This window comes from Dermacentor silvarum, unplaced genomic scaffold (genome assembly GCF_013339745.2).
Source record: "Dermacentor silvarum isolate Dsil-2018 unplaced genomic scaffold, BIME_Dsil_1.4 Seq801, whole genome shotgun sequence".
In the NCBI taxonomy this organism is placed as follows: Eukaryota; Metazoa; Arthropoda; class Arachnida; order Ixodida; family Ixodidae; genus Dermacentor; species Dermacentor silvarum.
This window is the reverse complement of record NW_023606802.1, coordinates 1-12,537: the sequence shown is the minus strand read 5'-3', so window position 1 is coordinate 12,537 and position 12,537 is coordinate 1. Positions and strand designations below refer to the sequence as shown.

Sequence of the window (12,537 nt, the reverse complement as noted above, 5' to 3'; positions counted from 1 at the left end):
CTCGCACCACGGGCAGCCGGGCGACAGGTGCAGTGTGGGCCACAGGCGGTGCAGGTGGTAGGGGTTGGTGAAAGTGCCCGTCTGCAACCGCCTCAGGTCGACTGCCTGGGACCTGTCCGGCCGCCCGTGGGGTTGTGGATATTTCTTACGTTCTTTCCTCCCCGCAGGGGCGCCTGCGTAAGCAGGCGTTTGGTGGGTTGCGACACCACGGACCCGAGCACATGGGGGTCGGACCCTCCCACGCTTAACCGTGCGTGGCTTAGCCGTGTCCGGGGAAAAGGGGATCCTGGGGGTTGAGCCAATGCTGAGTGCTTGGACCTTTATGGCCCCTCGGCGGAGGCAACACACCCCTTTGGCCTCGGCTTCACGTAGACGGCACCCCCGGGCTGACCCACCCGGGGGAAATCGGTAGTTGCCTTTTCCTGTCTCTCTCCCTCCAACCTTCGTCTTTCTCTCTCACTTTCCATCTCTCCTGTCTTCTCTTCGCTTCGTTTTACTTCCAATTTTCCAGGCAGCAAGGGTTAACCTGGTGTAATCTATCCAACCTTGGGTCTATTATATTAGGTTATAGTGGCTATGTACAGCTGGCGTCTGCGTCTCCTTCGGGTCTCGTAGCGTCCCCTTGTTGGGCTCGGTGGTGGGTGGCTGGCATAGCTGCCGAAATCATCGTTACCTTTATGGCTTTTTCGTCATTCCCCCGACTCCCTGATCGCCCTCATAAACGAGGGCGCACCGAAGAAGTTTTTAAGTTTTTTGGCCGCCAAGTTGATAATTTCCCAAGATTTCATGTTATACATTCCGAGAAAGCAGAAAAGTCAGCAAGAATAGTCTCACCTTTTCTGGTTGCGAAATCACTGATGGAGGCTTTTGGCCCAGGCTACAAAGTTTCCAAATTGGCAAGCGGCGATCTACTTCTTGAACTCCGTGATAAACTGCAATACGAAAAGCTACCCAATCTTGTGTCTTTCGGGGCCATTCCAGTGAGTGTCACCCCACACCGTTCTATGAACACCATTCGTGGTGTCATCTCCGATGATGATCTAATGGAGCTAACTGAGACTGAACTTTTGGAGGGATGGAGTGACCAGAATGTCATCAATGTGAAAAGAATTAAGATAAGGCGTGATGGTAAAGAGATTCAAACCAAGCATCTAATCCTAACATTCGGCTCAAGTGTACTTCCCGAGATTATCGAGACAGGCTATGTAAAGATCCGAGTCAGGCCCTATATCCCGAATCCCCTCCGCTGCTTCAAATGCCAGAGGTTTGGCCACAGTTCTCAGAACTGCCGAGGCCGAATAACCTGCGCCAAATGTGCCGATGAACATCCATCTGAATCTTGTGAGAACGCGCCACACTGTGTAAATTGTGATGGGGAGCACGCCGCGTATTCGCGTTCCTGTCCATCTTGGAAGAAGGAGAAAGAAATAGTAACGATCAAAGTCAAAGAGAACATATCATTCAGAGAAGCGCGAAGGCGGGTGTCCTACCTGCCGAAGAATAGCTTTGCCGAAGTGGCGCGTCAGGGGGCAGCGCCACAACGGCCTCCGGCGGCTGTCAGGCCCACACACAGTGAGCCGGCGGTGACGCCACCCGCCCCCTCGGCGGCTGCAGCTAGTGCTGCTCCGCCATCTCAGAACAAGGGGCCATCGACCTCCGGGCTGGTGGCCTCAAGGGTCTCGTCCCACGAGACGAGGCCGTCACGACACACCAACCGCTCGCAAGAGCGTGTGTCCAGCGCCTCACAAGAGGCTATGGACACAACAACCAACCAGACGGCGCCACTTGCGCCTAAGGAGCGGCGGGAATCTCTCGACCGCTCCAGAAAAGAGAAACCTCGCGTCACGGCGCCTGGAAAGGGCACCGTGAGCTAGTCTTCATCTTCTGAACACACAGCACAAACTCCTTTTCAATATGAACACGCAAATATTACAATGGAACGTTAGGGGTCTCCTTCATAACCTTGATGATGTCAAAGAGCTCCTTCTTAAATATAGTCCGAGGGTGCTGTGTGTCCAGGAGACGCATCTCAAAGCAGAGAACAGAAACTTTTTAATGCACTATGCCATTTTTCGCAAGGACCGCGACGACGCTACCGCCTTGTCGGGCGGTGTCGCTATAATAGTAGATAAAGGTGTTGCCTGTCGGCAATTGAACCTCCGAACTTCCCTTGAGGCAGTTGCTGTCCGAGCAATACTGTTCGGTAAGCTAGTCACAATTAGTTCGATTTACGTCCCTCCTTGTTATCAACTTTCCAAGACACAGTTTCAAAGCTTCATTGATGAACTTCCTCCGCCATACATAGTTGTCGGTGATGTGAACGCTCATAGCCCCTTATGGGGCGACTCTCGTTTAGATGCGCGAGGACGCCTTATAGAAAATTTTCTGTTTTCTTCAGGTGCATCTATACTTAACAAGAAAGAGCCAACTTATTACAACGTTACACATAACACATACTCAGCCATTGATTTAAGTATAGTCTCGAGTACTCTAATTCCGTATCTGGAGTGGTCTGTTCTCAGGAACCCCTTTGGGAGCGACCATTTCCCAGTTATGCTAAACTTAACAAAACAAGATACATGCTTGCCACATTTTCCTCGATGGAACATGGACTCGGCCGACTGGGAAATGTTCCGAGAGCTTACGTATTTAGGCGGAGATGAAATTGCTGTTTTTAATGTAGAAGACGCTGTTGCATACCTAACAGGTTTCATTATTAGCGCTGCAGTTAAATGTATTAAGCAAACTAGCGGATTAGCTAATAAGCGTCGCATCCCATGGTGGAACGACGAATGTCGGAAAGCGCGCAAAAATCAAAACAAAGCTTGGAGATTGCTTCGCAATTCTCCAACTGCTGAAAACCTCATTAATTTCAAACAGATAAAATCACAAGGTAGGAGAACACGTCGACGTGCAAAGAGGGAAAGTTGGGATAGGTACATCACCAGTATAAATTCGTACACCGATGAAAGAAAAGTCTGGAATCGGGTAAATAAACTAACAGGTCGGGAGTCGCATCCCCTACCCTTAGTAAGCACACAAGGTGATAGCCTCGAAGATCAGGCGGATTGTCTAGGCGAACATTTTGAATATGTGTCAAGTGCATCGCACTATACCGAAACATTCCTGAGAATCAAAGAACGCGAAGAGCGGCGGCCCCTAAATCGCAAAGGCTCATCGAGTGAGGCCTACAATTCCCATTTACTTTAGCTGAGCTTCAAGCATCTCTCGCTTGTTGCAACAACTCAGCGCCAGGTGGGGACCGTATCATGTACGAAATGATTAGGTACTTACACCCCGAAACACTGAAAACACTCTTGTCTCTTTTTAATGCCATGTGGGCGGCTGGCTGTATTCCGTCTTCATGGAAGGAAGCCATAATCATCCCCATACTTAAACAAGGCAAAGACCCGTCCTTGGCCAGCAGCTACAGGCCAATAGCTCTAACAAGCTGCCTGTGCAAGCTGTATGAAAAAATGATAAACCGGCGCCTAATATGCTTCCTAGAAAATAACAAAATTTTGGACGCCTTCCAGTGTGGTTTTCGAGAAGGTATGTCTACTACAGACCACCTTGTCCGCATTGAGGCATATATTAGAGATGCTTTCATACATAAGCAGTTCTGTCTGTCTGTATTTCTAGACCTAGAGAAAGCTTACGACACCACATGGCGCTTTGGAATTCTCCGAGATCTTTCGGCAATGGGTGTTCGTGGCAATATGCTTAACACAATCGAAAGTTACCTCACTAATCGCACATTTCGCGTAAGGGTGGGCAGAGCTTTGTCTAGGTCATTCACACAAGAAACTGGTGTGCCGCAGGGCGGTGTGCTTAGCTGCACACTATTTATTGTAAAAATGAATTCGCTGCGTACAGTCATCCCACGCACAATGTTTTATTCCATTTATGTCGACGATGTGCAGATAGCCTTTAAGTCATGCAATATTGCCATCTGCGAACGACAAGCGCAGCTTGTAATAAACAAGTTGTCCAAATGGGCAGATGAAAATGGTTTTAAGGTAAATCCCCAGAAGAGCACTTGCGTACTCTTTACTAACAAGAGAGGCGTAACGCCAGTCCCAAGTATTGCAATCAAAGGAGATGCGCTCTCTGTGAGCAGCGAGCATAAGTTTCTAGGCATTGTTTTAGATTCGAAGCTTACATTTATTCCTCATATTAAGTATCTGAGGGCAAAATGCCTGAAGACAATGAACCTTTTAAAGCTTCTGTCGCGTACGACTTGGGGCAGTGATCGAAAGTGTCTGCTGAACCTCTATAAAAGTCTTGTCCGCTCACGCCTCGATTACGGAGCTATAGTGTATAATTCCGCAACGCCAGCTGCATTAAAAATACTAGACCCCGTTCACCATCTGGGTATCCGCCTTGCGACCGGTGCTTTCAGGACAAGTCCAATCCAGAGCCTCTACGTAGAATCGAATCAGTGGTCGCTTCATCTGCAGCGGTCATACAGCAGTTTTACATATTTTCTGAAAGTACAAGCAAACATTGAACATCCTTCTTATTCAACAATAAACGATGTGACCGCTGCCACACTCTTCCGTAACCGACCTGCAGCGAGAAAGCCGTTCTCTTTGCGTGTGAGGAACCTCAGTGAGGAAATGGGTGTTCCGCTGCTTGAACAATGTCCTATGGCTCCAGCGAAACTATTGCCACCGTGGCACTGGCAACTCATAGAGTGTGACACATCGTTCATAGAGGTCACTAAACACGCGCCAGAGGCACACATTAAAATGCATTTCTTAGAACTGCAATCTAAATACTCGTGTACACAGTTTTACACAGATGCTTCCAAGTCACGTGCCAGGGTATCTTATGCAGCCGTCGGCCCATCCTTTTCGGAATCCGGTGTACTCCACCCGGAAACGAGTATCTTTACCGCTGAGGCCTATGCACTATTGTCGGCTGTGAATCATATAAGGGCATCAAAACTTCAAAAAGCAGTTATATTTACAGACTCCCTAAGCGTGGTGAAAGGTCTGATGTCACTCTGCAAAAACAAAAATCCTGTACTTACTGAGCTCTATTCCAGTTTATGCAGAGCATATATATCTAACCAGCATGTGACTGTATGCTGGGTACCTGGCCATAGAGGCATTGAGGGTAATGTGCTTGCAGACAAGTTGGCCACATCAACTACATCGCAAGCTATTAATCCTGCGGCTACTATTCCTCCCGCAGATTTGAAGCCTTTTCTGCGAAGAAAACTGCGAGACCACTGGCAGCGCTTGTGGGACGCTGAAAGAAATAATAAGCTTCACTTGATAAAACCACAGTTAGGTTTCTGGCCACCCGTAATGAAAACACGACGAACTGATGTCCTGTTCTGTCGTCTAAGAATAGGACATACATATGGCACCCACAATTTTCTGCTTACTGGTGATGAACCACCAACCTGTGGTAGATGTGGTGAGAGGCTGACCGTCCTCCATGTCCTCGTGGAGTGCCGGGAAGCCGAAGCCGAGAGAAGGAAACATTTTCCGGTAGCATACCGCTACAATATCCCTCTACATCCCATGCTATTTATTGGTGAAGAACCGCTTTTTAATGCCAAAGCAGTCCTCGATTTTTTGAATGATGTTGTGCTACATGTTATTAGCCCAATAAGTTCGTAGCACATCCTCTCTCCAGAGGATGTTGCTGTGATAATTTTTATAGCACATGCCTCCAGGCCCTTGTGGTTCAAGGGCTCTGTTTAGGTAGTAGTGCTTCTTGCCAATTACTGTATCTTAAATATTTTAAATATATTATTCTTCTTTCTCAATGCATTCCTCATTTCATAGTACACATCATTAGTCATTGCCATGATTTTAGTACATATATATTTTACGCACTTTACAGCGATTATTTTAGGCCCTTTTACAGCCACGCTTCATCTACTTCTCAGAATTCATCGCTCCACTGCACACTCACAAACACTGGCATGGCGCTCTTTGGCCATAACTGGCCCTTGCGCCACAAAACACCACACATCATCATCATCATCATTACCGCTATTTTTTCTGCTGCTGTAGTGCCACAATTACAGTAATAATTTGTTTAAGGTCCACTCTTAAGTATGACCCCTGCTTTAAGTTAATAATGCTGGAAAAAAAAAGTTTTGCCCTATCAGCAGGGTAAGTTAGTGATGCCAAAAAGAGATGAAGACTACTGAGTAAAAGATTTGCTAGTGAACCATCACCATTTTTCATAACCTTTGTAGCAGTTGTGAAGCACATGGTGTCAACTGATGGTCATGAGTCTAGATTGCATGTAACCCACACTGTTTCAGGATTATTTTTTAAATGTGAGTTGTTACAAGAGTAATTATGGCACTGTGACCTGCCTATTCTAGTATACTATAAAGTTTCCCCTGTTTATGCAGGGTGTTCAGGGGTGTTCTTGTGCTGCTTGTGTAATGTGCCTTCATTTTAAATATTACTCATTGAAGCATTGTAAAGGAAAAAATGGTAAAGTTTGTAAGCAGTAATTGATCATTAACTTGATTTCAATTGCTTGCCACATTCGATAACAGGTGTAGCTGTATGTATCCTTTTTGTACTTCATTCATACCAAAATCTGAAATGTGTGTGCATTTCTGGCATATTACATTGTCGCAAGAACTTCCAGGAAACTCCGCTTTTCCTTTTCATTGTCTTGGCTTCGCTGCGGTGAATGTGAAATAGTCGGCTCAACTGTGCATATCTTTCTGCAAATATAGCTCTCTGCCATTAAGGTACTACAGCACACATTAAGAAGCACCCATTGATGAATATCCTTTATATTTCTGTCTGTCTTTGTGAAAAACTTGCACTTGAATGCCAGTACATAGTAAGATTGTATGCTGCTATGGCTAATGTACACAGCCATACACCTTATAACAGCCTATCTGATATATGGCTTATAACAATACATTGTTGAAATGACATGATTGAAAAAAGAGGCAAGTGCAACAGGAGCTAGCAAGCTCTAGAATGCAATACATGTAATGTAAAAACTGCATAACATGGATACTTGTCACACATTTGCTAATTACTTTTTTAGTAGTTATAGAAGTCTTGTGGCTATATTTACATTGGTGTACTTTAACTCACGGGTTCATGACAGTGAACAACAGGCAGTGAACATTGTTACCATAATTTCTAATATTAATTTCTTTCTTTATGCATTGCTATATTTCAATGATCCTAAAGTGGAAGTGAGTGTCAAGCCACGTTTATTGTATTTAGCTTGCCCAACAATGTATCTTTGCTAAGTATGTCGCTCCCTACAGATGCTCTATGAGGCATGTGCATATTATGCAAATGGAGGATGCAGTAAAGGAGGAGCAAAAGTCAGTTTGGGTAAATCCTAGTGGGCATCATTGGGGAAAGTTCAGGAGGGCCACATCTTGGACCACACAAGATGTTTTTGGAGGCACCTACCTTCATTTGCATGTGACAATGTTTGCTTCTTTTGCTTTTGCAGTCAATGACTTGGGAGGATCTCGGAGTGGTGAAGGAAAGTCCAGCTCCGCTGCTGACAAAGTTGTTGAAGATATTAAAGCAAAAGGAGGCCGTGCCGTAGCCGACTATAGTAAGCTGCTGCCTTATTTATTATTAAGGGGAGACACTGCTCTTTAAAGCCGGAAGTTGGCCCCAAAATCTTTGGGTTACTTTGCTCCTGGTTTGCATAAAGCATTTATTTTTGGTTGATTGGACCGCTGTATTATCCTTGATCAATTTAGCCTTTGCCATAATCACCATGAATATGTTGCGATTTTTTTTCTTGTTTTTTTTTTCATAACAGCATTTATACTTAATAGTTTCTTTTTTTGTCAGAAAGGTAGACAACAAAAAGTTGTCGCAGTTTCACCTAAAAGGCGAAGCATCAATTGCGATAGCAAATTTGTAGAGAGCTATACAGAGTACTGATATTAGCTTTATCAGCTGTATAAACTTGGACATGCAGCAGCACCGGCAACACGCAGAACTGTTGTCGACGCCGTCGGCGTTTTTCCCACGTTCGCTCAAAATGCGTGCGGCATTGGTGACTGTTGCCGGAGCCTCTGATATAAATAGGCACTTGGTGCCGCAGCTAAACGTCGCCTCCCTTCCCTCCCCCTCCCCCACGACCTCTCGCGCGTCGAAAGAAGGCGCGTTTGCTCTACATATATGGTGATTGTAAAGGAGGAAAGAGACGCCTACTTCTGCAGCCCTTAAGGGAGCACGGCGCAGAACGCGTGTTTGTTCTCCGCCGTGCGTTCACTCACCGTGAAAGCGCGCGCCCCTCTGCCCTTTCACTCGCACATACAGTGTTCGGCGCGCGGCGACGATTTCATCTCCACTGACGTCATACGGAACCTCACGGCGACGGCGACGCCGACGGCAGAAATCTGCTTTTGAGTCTCCATATAATTGCTATCGCAATAAAAGGGTTATGTAGGCCTAAAATATGAACACATATCATTATGAAAATTTTCTAAACGTTATAATTTGTCTTGGATGTTATTTAAAAAACGTTTCACATGCTATGGCCCAAATCAGTGTAGAATGTTCATTCTTGCAGCACTTCAAGCTCTGATCATTCGTCATTTTGATATGCCACTCTCCTTCATTAGTCCGCTCAAAAAACTTTTTTTTTTGTATTTTAGAAACCATTGTTGCACAGGAAAATCAATTGCATATTTGAAATCAGCATGTCAAAATACATGTTATGCAAATTTGATCAAAATGTACCCTTAATAAAATTGTTTTTATTTTAAAAGGAGTGTCCTCCCTTACAGGAACTTAGGAACAAGAAAAGGAGAAAGAAGGCTTGCATATTTTGCCATTCATTCATTCATTCATTCATTCATTCTTTTTTTTTCTTTCGTTCTTTCTTGCAGATTCTGTTGAAGAGGGTGACAAAATCATCAAGACTGCTATCGACAACTTTGGTCGTGTTGGTTAGTCCAATTTGTCTACCATTTTCTTCCCCATTGCTGGGGACATTCTGAGTGTGTCAGCCCTTTCTCTAAGGTTAGAGTTTACACTTGTACTGAGTGCTAACCTTTTTTTTTTTTTCAGATATTCTCATTAACAATGCCGGCATTTTACGTGACAAGGCATTTGTCAACATGACTCCTGATGAGTTCGGTGAGCTAAACATAACTTACTGATCACAGTGACCAACTTTCCTTATCTTTTTTTTTTTATTCTACAAGTTATGTCATAAAAGCGTGTCTTATGCTTTGCAGACCTGATTCACCGTGTGCATCTTAGGGGTTCCTTTCTTGTCACAAAGGCGGCCTGGCCATACTTTAGAAAGCAAGGCTACGGAAAGTAATTGCACATTTATCTTTATTTCACCTCAAGCTTGGTGAAGCTGGTTAAAAAAATTTGGGGCTGAAATTTTATTTGCTCATGCTCAGTAGTGTGCATGTCCTTATGTTGATGCATGTCTCATTCTATATTATGTAAACATGCAGCATGATGATGTACAAACTTGCAATTTTTTAACCAGAACACGTCAGAATTGACCGCACGGCATGTCAGCCCCCTATAATGGCAAGAAGTGGCGAGAATGGCAATAGTATGCACAAGCGCCAAAAGCACTTTCCAGTTTGAAGGCCATCTGCTGCGCTGTTCACTTCAGGAGTGTGCACGCACTGCCTTTTTGTGCTTGTGCATGCTGTCGCCTATCTCGCCACTTCTCACTATTGTAAGGCCCTGACATGCCGTTGGATCGACGCTCGCACGTTCTGGTTAAACATTTGCAATGGTGCACATCACTCAGTGTGTGTAACAAATGCGCTCAAGGATAGCCTACTTGATAAAGCTATGCAGAAGCACTGGGCATTTCAGCTAAATGCTGTATGGGCAATTGCAGCATCATGTGTATGGATTTTTGCTTATTTTTCACCAGTTTTCTTGTTAGTGCATTTTTGTGCCTATCTGCTGTCTTCAGGCACTTGAGAGGCCATCTCCTGATCAAGTATTGATATTTCTCCTTGGAAAAACATTTTCAGGGTAATCATGACAGCTTCAGGAGCTGGAATCTATGGAAACTTTGGCCAAGCAAACTACGGCTCTGGTAAGCTTATGCGTAGGGATGTTGACAAAAATATGTGACGAAGTTATATTTGAAAAATGATTGGACTTTAGCACGGCACACATTTGAAGAGAGTGTCACTGCAGTCTTTGCAACAATGTGAACCAAGGTCTTGCTAAGTAGCTGTGACTAATGTGGCAGATGTTTTTCTAGCTGTGATGGTAATTAACAGATACTCAATGCATGAAAAGGACATTGAAAAACACATGTAATAAGCGCATTCAGCAACCCATGTAGCACTGTAGGAATTTGTGCAATACTATATGCACACCACTTGCAAGTTTGTGTCAATGTGTCAGATTCTTATTTCCTAGAGACACTCTAATGCTTACGTTTTTTCTAGTATTTATACTGCTCAGTGACCCTAGAGCCTTTGGTGTTGTGTTAGCCCTGCACTGCTTCTTCAAGCTGTTCCACTCTCGCACAGCACACTCCTTGATTGGTAGCAAGCCCAGCTTGAACTTTGCAGTGTTCAAGCACAGCCAATGGGCCTGATGCATTCACACATCCTTCGTGCCCTGTTTCCAACCTTCCATGCTTGCACCACCTGCAGGCACTCTCCAACGTGCGATACTTCAGTGTAGATGAGAGCAGTATTGAACCTGTAATCATCTTGTTTCCTCCAGTCATATTTATGACAGAGTTACTTCTTTAGAATAATTCGGTTACCTTAAAGTCGTGTTTCATTTCTGATCATTGTTAGTGCATGGTATTATCTGTGCCACAGTCAGAGGCATTGCAAGATTTTGCAGTTTCAGAGCAACTCTACTTCAAAATGGCAGTTCAGAGCCGATGTAGATAAGCCTTAGCCAATGTAGATAAGACTTAGTTAGCAGTGGATACCATGCGATTGTGTTTCTGTTTCTTTCTCACTTCCCTTATATCTTTTATAAACACAGCAGACTATTTAAGAAGCTAAATAATTCGGGTGCCATTGTTTAATTTCTCATAAATTGCCAAGGCCCCTTCATGTTGGTCTGACAGAGAGTCCGCCGTAGCTTCTGTATATTTAATGTAGCATAAATGCAAGTCTGAAAATGAAAGTGACATAACAGGGAACAAACTATGCACGTGTGCTGGCTTTGCATATCTGTGCACCTAGCTTTTGAACTTGAAAGGTCTAGATACGAATCTCTTTAGTTGTGACTAAAATGAAAACTTGTACTAAAGGGATACTTCAGGTACGCAATAAATTAAAGTAAGGGTAGTGAGCTACTCTTTTGGAACTCTCTCGGTGCTTGTTTTGTATGACATCGTCACATGGTGGCAATGAAAAATTACAGTTGGAGGCTGAGCTTTTTCTTGTTGTCAGTTTTGCAAGTTTTGCAGATGCACATATGTGTCGTAATTTCTGGGTATTCTGAATATATTTGTAGTTTACTGTTTTTCTTCATTACCCTTCAAGCCAAGCTTGCCTTGCTTGGACTGAGCAACACTCTGGCCATTGAAGGAAAGAAGTACAACATTGCTTGCAACACCATTGTGCCACTTGCTGGATCCCGCCTTACCGAAGACATCTTCCCACCAGGTCAGTATTTTTTTAATAACCTACTGTGCGCTTAACCACAGCTGCTGCTATCCAGCACGTTATATGTGGTATCGTTATAAGTGTACTGCACTGTATAATACACTTGAGAATCTACGTGGTACCGGTTTCATAGCACTCATTTTTGCCTGATGTTTATTTCCTCATGTCCATGTCTTTCATTTCCTTTGACACTATTTTGAATGATAATACACATTATGGCAGTACATGCTGACATGTAGTTGTTGATTCGGGTGCTAGATGTATCCGAAAGGACTCAAATGGTTTTTGCTATGAGGGTGCAAGCTGACCAGTATTGTCTCAAACCTGACTAGTCTACACTATTTGCAAATTATGCACCTTGATGTCCACTGATTAGTATAATCAGTGTGCAGTTTTTCGCTCCTACCACAAGCATTTCTTGTGCTTTCTTTTCTGCAGAGGTCTTTGAGAAGCTCAAGCCATCTTTTGTGAGCCCAGTTGTTGTTTGGCTGTGCCACGACAGCTGCCCTGAAACTGGTGGTGTGTTTGAAGCAGCTGGGGGCTACGTGGGGAAATGTGAGTCTGCTTGTGCACAACCTGTGCGCATGTTTGCTTCATTCATGCACCTTGAAGTTCTGAACCAGGGCTATGGAAATGAAAATATTGTATATAGACAAAACTCAACATTTTGTAATTAGGGGTAACAAAGTTTCTTTACAAATTGTTTCTTTGTTTTCTTTACAAAAATATATTTAAATTTAACTAATGAGAAGCTGTATGTCTTGCGCTAACGTTTAGTTGTGTAAGTGAAAGCCAAATCTGTGATGAACGTTTGCTGATTAATCATGCATGTTTTTTGCAGATCAGTGGTACAGATCTGCTGGAAAAGCTTTCATCGGTGAAGATTTGATCACACCTGAGAAAGGTAAGATTGCTAAAGAAACAGATGTTCAAAGAGTGCT

At 44.0% G+C, this 12,537-nt stretch overlaps 1 protein-coding gene across 1 annotated transcript; it reads left to right on the top strand.

Moving 5' to 3' along the window:
• Nucleotides 1-7,277: 7,277 nt before the first annotated feature.
• On the top strand, nucleotides 7,278-12,500 carry LOC119435581 (peroxisomal multifunctional enzyme A-like; the record flags this gene model as incomplete). Its single annotated transcript, XM_037702382.2, has 8 exons — nucleotides 7,278-7,572; nucleotides 8,864-8,923; nucleotides 9,045-9,113; nucleotides 9,215-9,299; nucleotides 9,986-10,050; nucleotides 11,474-11,596; nucleotides 12,035-12,151; nucleotides 12,438-12,500. Coding segments are annotated over exons 1-8 (877 nt in total), but the record flags the coding sequence as incomplete, so codon positions are not given.
• Nucleotides 12,501-12,537: the final 37 nt, after the last annotated feature.